The sequence below is a fragment of the Malaclemys terrapin genome, chromosome 7 (genome assembly GCF_027887155.1).
Source record: "Malaclemys terrapin pileata isolate rMalTer1 chromosome 7, rMalTer1.hap1, whole genome shotgun sequence".
In the NCBI taxonomy this organism is placed as follows: domain Eukaryota; kingdom Metazoa; phylum Chordata; order Testudines; family Emydidae; genus Malaclemys; species Malaclemys terrapin.
In genome coordinates, this window is record NC_071511.1 from 15,526,987 (window position 1) to 15,539,298 (window position 12,312).

The 12,312-nt window shown below is 39.2% G+C and overlaps 1 protein-coding gene across 2 annotated transcripts in view; it reads left to right on the top strand.

Moving 5' to 3' along the window:
• Positions 1 to 9,175, top strand: part of ARL8B (ADP ribosylation factor like GTPase 8B) — a 28,756-nt gene extending 19,581 nt beyond the window's left edge. For both annotated transcript variants that reach the window (XM_054034163.1, XM_054034164.1), the window contains exons 3-7: positions 74 to 147; positions 631 to 724; positions 4,340 to 4,407; positions 4,691 to 4,761; positions 7,175 to 9,175. In XM_054034163.1, coding sequence (XP_053890138.1) covers positions 74 to 147; positions 631 to 724; positions 4,340 to 4,407; positions 4,691 to 4,761; positions 7,175 to 7,224 — 357 coding nt within the window. In that variant the 3' untranslated portion in view covers positions 7,225 to 9,175. The remainder of the gene's footprint in view (positions 1 to 73; positions 148 to 630; positions 725 to 4,339; positions 4,408 to 4,690; positions 4,762 to 7,174) is intronic.
• The last annotated feature ends 3,137 nt before the right edge of the window (positions 9,176 to 12,312 follow it).

Below are 12,312 nucleotides of genomic sequence, written 5' to 3' on the forward strand. Positions count from 1 at the left end.
TTTTTATATAGGGTTTGTGATGTTTAAATTTTGACTTAACCTAGTGCCTAGCTAAACTTGCTCTTCCTTTAAGATCTGGGATATAGGAGGGCAGCCACGATTCCGAAGCATGTGGGAGCGATATTGCAGAGGCGTTAATGCTATTGTGTAAGTATAGACAATATCAGGCTGCTGTCATCGGCTGAAGATTTTTTTCTTTGCAGCTGAGAAATAAGCCTTTGGTTTGCACTTCAGTTTGCAAGCTAGTGTTCTGTTTTATCTTAAAATTCTGTTGTAGCCCCTCTAAACTAGCTTTTAAATAATGATGGGAAGAACTAAGGCCTGTTTGCTTTTTAGCTATTGTTTATGTAACTTCTGATCTAATACATTAACCTCTTGACATATGAAATCATCTGCATGACTTTGTGACAGTCTGTAGTTTGACTGCCCCAACTCTAGTACATTTTAAATGGGAGAGGTTATCAAGCTGTACTTGGCTGACCAGTATTTGGGACAATTGCCCCCTCTGCAAGACTTCTAAATTTGTTCAGATTGTCCTGAAACTCAACACATGTGCCAATATCTTAGTTTCTGAAGCTTATAAACCTGCTTAAGTTGTTGAATAACTAAATTTACAACATCTTTTTAAAGATATATGGTAGATGCTGCCGATCGTGAAAAGATAGAAGCCTCTCGAAATGAACTGCATAACCTTCTAGACAAACCACAGTTACAAGGAATCCCTGTAAGTAGAATATTCTGGCTCTAACATTGCACGGTTGGTATCAGCGAAAAGATAAGTGAGGTAATATCTTTTATTGGACCAACTTCTGTTGGTGGAAGGTACAAGCTTTCGAGCTACCCAGCTGCTCTTCAGGTCTGGGGAAGAAAACAGACTCTGAGGTAAATACAAATTGGGACAGATGGTTAAGCAGAAGGGTTAACCTAGTTGTTTTGGAAGCATTTAATGCACAGGATGAAGTACACCACATGTGAGAGTCATGTGTAGACCCAGGAATTTTGAAAGGTGGGTATTGATGGTTGCAGGGGAGATATGTCTGAAGGTTTTGCATCTATTCTGCCAGGGTCTGGTGCTGCTTTGGGTTGGTGTCCTGGTCTGTAGGGAGCTTGCTTCTGATGATGAACTTGGCAAGGTTGGGGCATTGTTTGAAGACCAGAAGAGGGGGTTTAGGAAAGATTTCTTTCCAGATGTGGTTTCCATCAAATATTGGCTGTAATTATTTGATAATGTGGTACTGGCATACCAGGTGCCAGCTAATGCCAAGGGCGCTAAGCCTCACTCAACACTGACACCTACATAGCTGGAGACCAATCTGGTCCCACCAATCTGTGTGTTAGCATTATTAAAACAGATAAGTTGACAAGAATGTGTTTTAGTGTTTACACATGATGAAATGCTTGTAGGATGCTGCATGTATTGATCTCAGATACAACATCTGTGGCCCATGGCGAAGGTTGTAGTGAGTGCATTGTAAACCTCTGTAATTGTGTAACCTGGGAAAGAAGCATTAATTAATGCAAAGTGCTGGTCCTTCACACAAGAAGGCCTATTGAAATCAAATAGCCACTCTGAAACCTCAGAGGACAAAGACTTCGTTGATTGAGGGGTCTCCTACCTCCCCTCCCTCCCATGCCCACACCCATCCACCCATGAAGAGGAGGTAGGTGCTGCCACTTGTTCCATCAGTTTGAACTCTGGGGGAAGGGAATACAAATTCCTGACCAGATGGAATTGCATCACTATGCTGCTTGGAATTTGGAGAGGGCAATATTTGTAAGTTTAGCTTAGCTTGTGTTAGCCCTAAAGGACATATAGACCATGCATCTTACAGCAGCTTCTATTACCTTTTGAGACCTACGACTAACTCTTTTGTGTGTGTGTTTACCTGCTGCAACCTTCTAGATAACCAAGAAAAAGAAATTAGAGTTAACAGATCTTCAGTTAGTTTATAGAATTGGCCACAAGCATTGTCTTTGAGAGATCTAAGGTAGAGTTGAGTGGGGTAAGTGATTGGTCCTTTGGGACTGGGAGTAACCTGAATATTGTGACCTTTGGTATAAGGGACTATCCATCACAAAGGCAAGCTTGCCTAGGTGGCAAGATAAACCGACTACCAAAGGGGGGCTGTCTGTGACTCTATATGTTAAGGCTGTTATAGTGCTTGAGGCGTTCACACTCAATACTTGGTTGGTGAAATCTAGGTATAGACAACTCAACCAGTTCGAGATTTTTGCCCTGTTTCTTAAGTCTGCCTTGAGACTGGCACTCATGGTCATGAGCCATTCTAGACAGCTTGACAGATATTCAATATGGGTGCCCGTGTGGGATGTTGACAAATAGGAGTGTGTTGTCTGAAGGGTTTTTTTCTGTATTGAAGCAGATTTCCCCTGGGGTATTTAGGTGGCCCTTACCAGGATGTGATCCACTTCTCTGAAGTGTCCTTGTTTTGGTGAAGGTGGTTTTAAGTGTGTAAAGGTGTATATCCCAGACTTTCTCCTCGGAGCATATTTTGTGGTATCTGAGTGCCTGGCTGTAGATAAGATGTCTCGGGGTGTTTGGAGTGGTTGCTGGATCTAGGAAGGTAAGTGTGGTGATCGGTGCGTTACTTGGGTTTACAGCTCTTTGTAGGGTTCCATTGTTGGAGGAAATTATGGTGTCCAGGAAGTGATCTTGATGTGGGAGTATTCTGGAGAGAGTTTGATGGCTGCATGGTGGTGGTTGAAGTTGTGGTGGAAATCTGAGGAAGTGTGGGTGTTCTGTCTAGAGGATGAAAATATAATTGATGAAATCTCAGGTATATCATTGACTTCCTGGTGCATTTTTCCAGAAATTCTTCCTCAAGGTGGTCCATGAAGAGGCCTGCATACTGGGGAGCCATTGTAGTACCTGTGGCCATTCCCAGGGTTTGGACAAAGTGTTTGCTAAATGTGGGTGAAAATGAAATGGATGCGCTTGGTGATGTTTTGGGTGGATTTCTTGAGTATTGTAAATTTATCTTGTATTCATGAGGCAGACAATGATGCCATCATAGTGAGGGATGTTGGTATATAAGGAGGTGCACAAATCCTGCACAACGTACTCAAAAGATGAGGTTGGGAACTTAGCTTTAAGTCTGCTAGACAACAAAAAAATGGACTTAACAGGGACACTGGTTTTATGGCTCATTACAACAATTTGTAACACACCACACTGCCTGCTGTCCTTAATTGCCCTCTTCATTTCAAGTGATGGCCTACAATTTGTGTTAAACCTTCTGCTTAACAGTCTGTCCCAACTTGTATTTACCTCAGACACTCTGCTTCCTTCCCCAGACTTGGAGAAGAGCTCTGTGTAGGTCGAAAGTTTGTACCTTCCACTAACAGAAATTGGTCCAATAAAAAGTATTATGTCACCTTCCTTGTAGCTGTGTTGGTCCCAGGATGAGACAGACACAACACTACAAACATACTCCGTCTCACACTGATTTGTATGCAACTTTAGTAACTTCAAATGAAATGTAAGTTATGCAAATCTGTAGATTAAATCTTAGAAATTATTAAGCAGATAAGGTTGGTTCTTCATGGTAAAGTTAGCTTGTGCAAACACTTATCACCTACCATGCCTGTTCTATTTTTCTTTGCATTTTTATAATGCAGCTATCCCATGCTTTACGTACATCTTCCTCAATGCTGTTTAAATTGTTTGTTCAGCACCTACTACAAGTAAATCCATTTAGGGCAGGGACAGGTTTACTGTGTACAATGCCTAACACAATGGGGCCTTGATCTGGCTCAGGCCTCTACATGTTACCATAACACAATAATAGTCAATAAATTACAAATGTGGTGCAAAGCATAATCCACAATTTAAATTTAGAAACACAAGCAGAGATCTGGGAAACTTGGTACAAAGGTAAACCCAGTAACCATAGAGGTAAGCCATGAGAAGAATCCACTCTTCAATGCAAAAATGGAGGGCAAGGGTGGAGGAATAGCAGACTTCCAAGAAAGAGGAGCCCTAAAGCATAGGAAACTGAAATAAGACCTGCTGATTGTCCTAAAGACAGCCATTAAGGACTTGAGCAGACCTCTGGAAGGGGCTTTCGTAATCTGGTTTTGAGGATTCTGTTTTGACCTTGGTATTCTAACAGCTGAGACGTTATTGATAAAATAAACTGAGGGGAGATGCAAACACTCAAATCCAATTTATTAAATCTCGCTACAATACCTTGAAAGTGACACAGACCAATGTTTTGTCTCCCTCTGTTCAAAGTAAAATATACATTCTTACTTAATGACTGCCTGTGGTTGTGAGCAATGTTGTAATGCTTATCACTGTTGCTAATATCCACTGTTTTAGGTTCTAGTACTTGGAAACAAGAGAGACCTTGCTAATGCTCTGGATGAGAAGCAGCTAATTGAAAAGATGTAAGTCTTAAAGAAGATGTGGTTAAGGGAGAGTCTACTGTAATTTTAATTTACTAAATTCTTACAGATACCAGTCTTAAGCCATAGAAAATAATTAGCACATTTCAGCTTATTGCGCTGGTGTCTTCTTATTTACAGTTGATGGCTTGAAACGCTATAGAGAAACAAGCTTGCATACAGTAGATTAAGTGGTAGTGTCTTGGAAATGTTAAGTGACTAATGTAAAAATGAGATCCTACTTTAAGTGATCACCAAATGTTACTACATGTCTCCTCTCTTTCAGGAATCTGGCTGCTATTCAGGACAGAGAAATTTGCTGCTATTCTATTTCTTGCAAAGAAAAGGATAATATAGGTAACGCTTAACCCAGAAATGCCAATTTGAGAAAGATCTCTTTGTTAAACTGGAAGTACTCACCCTAACCTCTTATCTGTGTTAGACATAGGCAATGAGTCTGAGCCATTTTCAAAGTACCGTACAGTATAAATTCATTATAGTAACTTCCTCAGTGTCATTGTAGTACAAATAATTTTATGCCACGTTGGAGGAGTTAAGAAGCACTGAACTTGAAGCCTTTACAGTACTTGTATCCAGTCAGTGAAATGAAGTTTATTGCATTACTTCAGCTAGTCTCTAGTTATGAGCTGCAAGCTAGAAATAGCAAATTCAGCTAAAATACTGCTGTATAAAATACAGTACTTCATATCTTAAACTAATCTTTTTAAATTTGACGCTTATGTAAAGAACTGTAGCTAGGTTCTAGTTCTCAGGAAACTGGTTTCATAGACACTTATCCCATGATTTTATCAGAGGAAATGAAGCATATGAATGCATAAAGGCTCAAATTCCTTATTGCATAACAAATCTCATTTGTTTGGTGCAGTAGTGGGTGTTGTGTTTCTTTTACTTCTGGGCTAGATGCATCAGAGGGATGCTTAGACAAATATGGAGGGAGAAATGTGCAATCTGCTTTGCTAGGTAACAAAATGTTAGGTGTTCCACCTACTCTACAGGTATAAGAAGGACAGCTAGTTGAGGCTGGAGGCTATTGCATGACCTTAAATGACTAATGCTGCAACACGTACAAGGCTGTTGCATTGCCAAGATCTGGGGGAAGCTAGATTGTCATATGGTGACTTGACCATATCTATTATTTCATTAACCATTCTGGGTAACATGACCAGTATATAAAAAGATGTTCCCTTATGGAACAATTTCTTTATCGTTGCCTTTTTATAATATGAAATTAAGTTACCACTTTGAATGTAGCTAACCTTTATCTTCAAACCACATTTTCTGGAATCAGTCCTTCCAAACCAAGATTCAGAAGGATGTTGTAGATTATCTGCAGGGAGTCAAACCAGGACACTTGGTGTCCTGGTTTGTATTTCTGGCTGTTCATTTCCATGAATCTTCCTGTGCTTCAACGGTCTTGTGATTGCTCAGGGAATTGACATGGGTAAGAATCCCTTTGGATTATCCCTTCATTACACTCTCTGCTTACAACATTGGAACAGCGACCGCACATGTGCCTATAACATCACCTGTCTAAATAATCAAAGATAGAAGGGTAAACATCAGAGTACAGATGGGTAAACTGAGAATACTAACTCAGTCAATTAGCATCTGAACTAAGAGTAGGATGCTCATCTGATTCCCAGGCTAGTGTGCTTGAGTCTTATGTATCTGAATAAAGGTAGTTTCCCCTGAACATCTTATTGTACAGCTAATAAGATCCAATATGTGTGTGGGTTCAGAGAAGACTCTGGCTTCAGTTTTTTTTAAATTTTACATAGATTGTTTTGGGGATTGCCTCTAGTACTGGGATCTCAGATGTACCCAGGTATTCCTTCCACTGGCTTCTTTACAGTTTCATATTAGGTGCTGTTGAAATTTGCTGATTTATGTGGCACTTGTGAGGATATAGGAGGGGCAGTAAGACCAGGTACCAGTGAGTCTCCTACAACAGAAATCTCTTGGTAGTGAATATGAGCAAGCTGCTATCGCCTCTCTTCTGGGTCATGACCTCCCACAAGATGAGAACCATTGAGTTAAGTTTAATTACCTAGCAGCAGTTCCCCCATAGTACACTGCATTACATAAGCTGCTCCCTTTTGGCTTTCTGTGCCTTATATTTTAGGAACAAGACGACGAGCACCTGCCTCAAATGTACAAGTTTCGTGTCTTTCACCAACCTTTTCTCACATCTCTAGGCTAAATGTTTCTGGTTGCATCAGGAGGTTAAGGTCCAGAGAGGAAAAAGGGATTGATGCAGGATTTTGTTAAATAAGCAAACTCTGTAGCCCGTATGGGTGTTTTATGTTTTCTAATGTAATGCATCCAGCTTGCTCTGATTACTACAGTGTGTTAGGCACTTGACTTAATTCTCTCTCCATGATGTCTCATGCCTTTCCTGGAGATTTTGGAGTCTTTTTATAGTTGACCAACTGGCCAGAAGCATGAGATCATGGTGAAAAGTGGCAGTTCTTCCAAATTGGAATGCTAAGAGTGCCTTCTTCCTTCAAGGGAAGACTGCATATGTTTTAACTTCCCATACAGACTCCTTTAGGGGTGCAGAGGAGGGGAAATTTCTCCAGCATGTGACAATATTGAAGGTTCCTCTCAGCTGTGTACTGAGAACAGTATCCTGGAAGAACTTTCTATAACATCCCCCCCCCCCCCAAAAAAAAGAGCTTTTCAGTGTCACTTAAATCTGTAGCTATATGTGAAAAATCTTACACCAGTGCATCTTTTGTTTTTCCTTTAGATATCACGCTTCAGTGGCTTATTCAGCATTCAAAATCTAGAAGAAGCTGAAGTCTTCCTGGAATCTCCCAGCTGGCCATAATCTCAGAATTGTCCACTCCCTCCATGATGAATTACTACTCAATAGTCCTCTTGTATCCAAGAAATGGCCTTTTTCAGTTCATTTCTCATGTGCACTGCTGAAGACCTATATTCCTGTTCCTATCACAAAATCAACTAGAGTTGTCATGATAGTCAGCACAAAAAGGTTTATTTTACAGCCGTCTAAAGAGTGTGTGTGGGTGGCTGGGGGCTTTTTAAAAATTATCTGTACCATATTAAATTAGAGTACATTTCTGTTCTGGTCTTTCTGGGCCAGATTTTTATATTTGATTTTCAGAAAATGTTAAAATATTTTATTTCTAGTGTTTAGTGGCTTGAAGATGCTGACACTGCACAGCGTTAAGATTCTAGTGCCATATAAGGCATTTAGAAAGCATCCCATATCACACTTGAAGGTTAACTTATTTTTAATCTCACAAATGCATTTGAGGTGCATATTGTAAGATTTAGAAATGGAAACGGTCTGCATAGGGGAGCACTAGGTCAGCATCACTAATTCTACAGATGGGACTTTATGTAGTCACTTTTAGACACCACTTTTCTGATGAATTAGAAAAGCCAAATCTTGTATTTGTCGAGATCATTACTCGTATCTTCCTTTTTGTTTAACATTTTATGGGGATGGAAATGGAATATTTTACTAACCGCTTTCAACAGTTGGAGTATTCTAGCAGACTAAACATTGCTAAGAGCATTGCTTTGCTCACAAATGCATTTTTCTATCTCCAGATGCTTTAAATGATCTTTGTCTGAAATACCAGAACAAATCTGAGTTGCTGCATGATACTCAAATAACTTTATTTTGGTAATCAGTGATACTGTTGACTTTCAGCACTGCACCTGTGGAACTGTCAAGTCAGTGTCTCTTATTCATGGAATAGCTGGGCACAGTTTCACCTGGTGCTATGGAATATCTAGCTATTGTGACAACTCTAGACATGCCTGCTTTCTCAATGTAATCATGTGCAAAGTCTACAGGTTGTAAGTTTAAATATTTTATTGTGTCTCAAAGCACAAGAGCCAATGAATTGATCCTATTTCTTGATTAGCTTCTACAGTATAGAGAAATATGTATAAACTAAAGATTGTAAGATGTCTTTGTAGCTATACTTTCTCAGTGACTTCAGTATATTTAAAGGGACAGACTCATCAAGACTCGTTTGTTCATATAGTAATGTTAATGTAGCCCACTGTAGTGTACACAACTATGATACACCTGCTTGTGTTGCCTCACACTGTGTGTGATTCTTTTAAGCAGCACCTAAACATAGATTCAGATGGTGCACTTTCAGAACCTTCAGTTGTGAACACTTTCGTCCATCATGTAATTAAGACAAACCAGTTTTAATTTAGATTGCTATGGCCTTACTGTTCTGTACCAACTACTGCACTGTGCGCACACTACATGTTGTCTTCATTCATAAACCCAGCTTGTATTTTAGTTTTGTCCTTTAATTCTCTGAAGCATGGTTTCAATTAATCCCATACTAGTGTTGGTGCTGTAGAGAGGGGTATATTAACTTGCTACTGTAGTCACTAGTTCACCATGAACTGCTACAGTTACTTTATTTAGCAACTTTGCTTGTGCCTAAAAATAGGGAAACTGAACTAGAATGTGTGAATCTTTCTGTGGGGACCAGGTTACTGTTTAGTTAACTGGCCTATAGCTGAACTTGATGTGTTTGGTGTGCATCTACTTGACTGCTTTTAGAATTTATGGCATCCAAACACTACTACCAACTGTTAACCTGTGCATTAATCTCTGCATGTGAACAACTTATATAATTACTGAACTTTGTAAATAAGTGAATTTTTTTATTTAGATGGATGCATATTGTTGGTTTACTGCTCTTCAGCTTTATTCAATAAACTTACATTTTGAGGGTTGTATTGACACTTACCTTACTGACTCCTCCTGGCTTAATGTCTTTCTATGGGCTATGGGCAAATACTAACTGTATTCTGACTTCTAAAATTAAACAGGAAGTCAAATTATAAAAGATTGAACAACATAGTGTTTCATGGATGGAATGGCTGCTCAATCTGAAACTTGCCCTACTCGCCTCTTCTTTGCACATAGAACTCCTAATTGAATGCCTTTCTTCAATTCCTAGCTTTGAACTTCACCTTTCTTCCATTTGTTTATTTATACTGTCTGTGTGTCTCTCTCATGTCTAACCCAGGTCGGGTTTTATATCCAGTACGGCCTTCTTGATTGTGGCTTTTTGGGCATCTAGTAAAGTATTTTTTAAATAATTCCCAATTATCATTCACGTTTCTGATTAAATTCCTCCTCCCATGTGAATTGTCTCATAATTGCTGTCAGATTTGTGAAATTAGCCCTTATAAAGCACCAAGTATATGATCACTGGTCTGGACTTTATTGGTGATTTTTAATGAAGAAATTCAGATACACCTGTGTGGATTTTCATGGGACAAGGGAAAGGCAGCTCAGCCCGAGGGCTTTGTCCCACAAATCCTACCATGAGTCCCAGCACTCCCTAGCTTCCTCCCCTCAGTACACAATGCGTCTCAGCCTACAAAAGCCTAAATATGGAACCCTGATCTTTAAAATGTAGCCAAACTATTGTTTCCAAAAGCTGGAAATTCCAAATAATCTGGACAGTTTCTTAAACAAAACTGAAGTTATTTGTATTTTTTAAATAACCCCACACTCCAAGCGAGGGCCAAATCCCACACCAGCTCTACATACAGGAGTCCTTCAGGGGCAGTGAAACCGGTTCTGGATCACGACTATAATTCATACTAATCAACATGGGGATGTCACCAGTCTTACAGAGAGAGAGAGCACTTTGATTCAAACTATGAATGTTTTCAATAGAGATAATGTAGATGAAGTGTAGGGTCTTTGTAGCACCATGTGAGATTGAGTGGTTTCGGATCCCAAAAGTTCAGCTGAATCTGTTCTTTATTTTCTATGTGAGCTCGTGCCCCTCCCTCTAAAGTTTGGGGTTTGAAGAGTCAAAGCGAAACTCAGTCAACAGCATTAGTTCTCATGTAGTTTCAGGCAGGAGCCATTCAACAGTGGGAACATTGCACATTATTGTCACACAATAATAAACTAGCCCAAGTTTGAGAACCTTATGAATTCTTTCAAGGGACTTTGCTTGAATTTGGAGTTTGCAATAGAACCTCAGACCATGTGTGTTTAATATGATTTGGGGTTTTCTAATGAATGGTTTTGTACAGGTCAGATTGCATCCTTTTATAGATGTAGTAGTGATATCAAAACAACCCATGAGGAAGTCCAGGCTATAAGGAAACTGAACATTTATATATAAGGGCGGTGAAAGATGAGCTTATTTAAAATGGTACTGCAGTTTGAATTCCCACCCCCACAAATAACCAACCAACCTCAGCAACTTCATATAAAATATAATATATTATATTACCCTTTTATTATTTGACTTGAACATGATTTCATTTTCTTACTTCATTTATTAGATGTACCTCTCACAAGCCTCTAGATCTTTACAACATAAAAATTAAAAATGAGACAATACAGCAGCTATTCCATATTAACGAAAGCAAACAAAACCAAAAAACCCAGGACCTCCTCAGTGATACCTGTGTAAATAGTTTGCTCTGGAAGTAAGTATACTTCTCGGTTATACCAAAAGAGAGAATGAAATCCAGAATGGACCACCCTGCTTCTAGTCTCAAACTATATACATCTGCACTAGGATCCATGTGGGTAGATCTGACTAAATGGTCAGGAGACAGTGAACTGTCAGCTGAAGCATTCCAACTGACCTCAGCAGCTGAGGTAAGGCAGGGGGGAGGGGCGGGTGAGGGGGAGCTGGAGGAAGTGAAACAGTCCTTAATCTATCTAGGACTGAAAAACCAATAGAGTTCTGTGGATCAAAATCCCCATCCCCTTTGATTTCACCCAGAAATGAACTGGAATCTTGTATAGTTTTTAATGCAAATGTGATGTGCACCAAGAGAGCTGTTTCACTCAGTAAATAGACTACCACATTCAGCACTACCTAACTAGAGTGATGTTCAAATGTTGCCCCCAAAAGAGTGCTTGACAGTGATACTATCTCTAATAAAAAAAAAAAGTGAATTCCTGTTCTATTCTGCCACTATTAATAAGCTACGCAGTAATCTGTGCTTTAACTAAAGGAACTGAGTTTGCTGCTCCACCTTAAAGGTAAACCCTGAAATTAGACACCCAAATGGCAGAAAATTCAGAACTTTACCCTATTCTTTTGTACCTCTGTAGTAAATTTCAACATAAGTTGTATAACAATGCACCCATTGTTTTGAAGCCTAGGACATCCAACTTGGTGAGGGATGGAATTTTAGGCTTAAATTTGAAATTCCTGACCTTATTCATTTCAGACAGAACCATACTTGATAGTATTTTGAAGATAATCAAGTTATTTTTTCATAGTTTATATTTTTAAAAATCTTTTTGGAGTCTTCTGAACAATGTTTTTCCTTGCTGGTTTCTCCCCCCGCTCCTTTTCTTTTTGGATCAACACTGATTTCTCCCCACATTTGCCATGTTGTATATGACTAGTTTTTATCTAATTTCAAGATATTCCATCCCCAAAACCTGACAATGTTAAACACACCTCAGGAAGTAACATTTGTTAGTTAACTCTTGATGAGGACCTGTTTTTATTGTTCCTGCAAAAAGTGGTTATTTTAAAAATGAGTAAATGGATAGCAGATTTAAATACAAATTACATAATTAGAATCAGCAGTATTTTTCCATACCTGGATTTAAAAACAGGCTCTGTGTATATTTTATGTTTTTGTTTTGCTTTTCTAGTGAGCCTTTTGTCCAAGGACAAGTGCAGTATAGTCTAAATATCTGACAGTGCTGTCTCTCTGGAAGAATACATCCTGCATTTGTAGAGAAATGTTGGACTCTATAAACTAACATCTTTCTCATCTCTAACTTATATGATCTATATTATTGGACTTCAGGCCTGATTTTTGATGTGGCCTACTGACCTCCCAAAAGCCCTTGGTTTTGCATGACTGTCCCACTTTGACCTACAA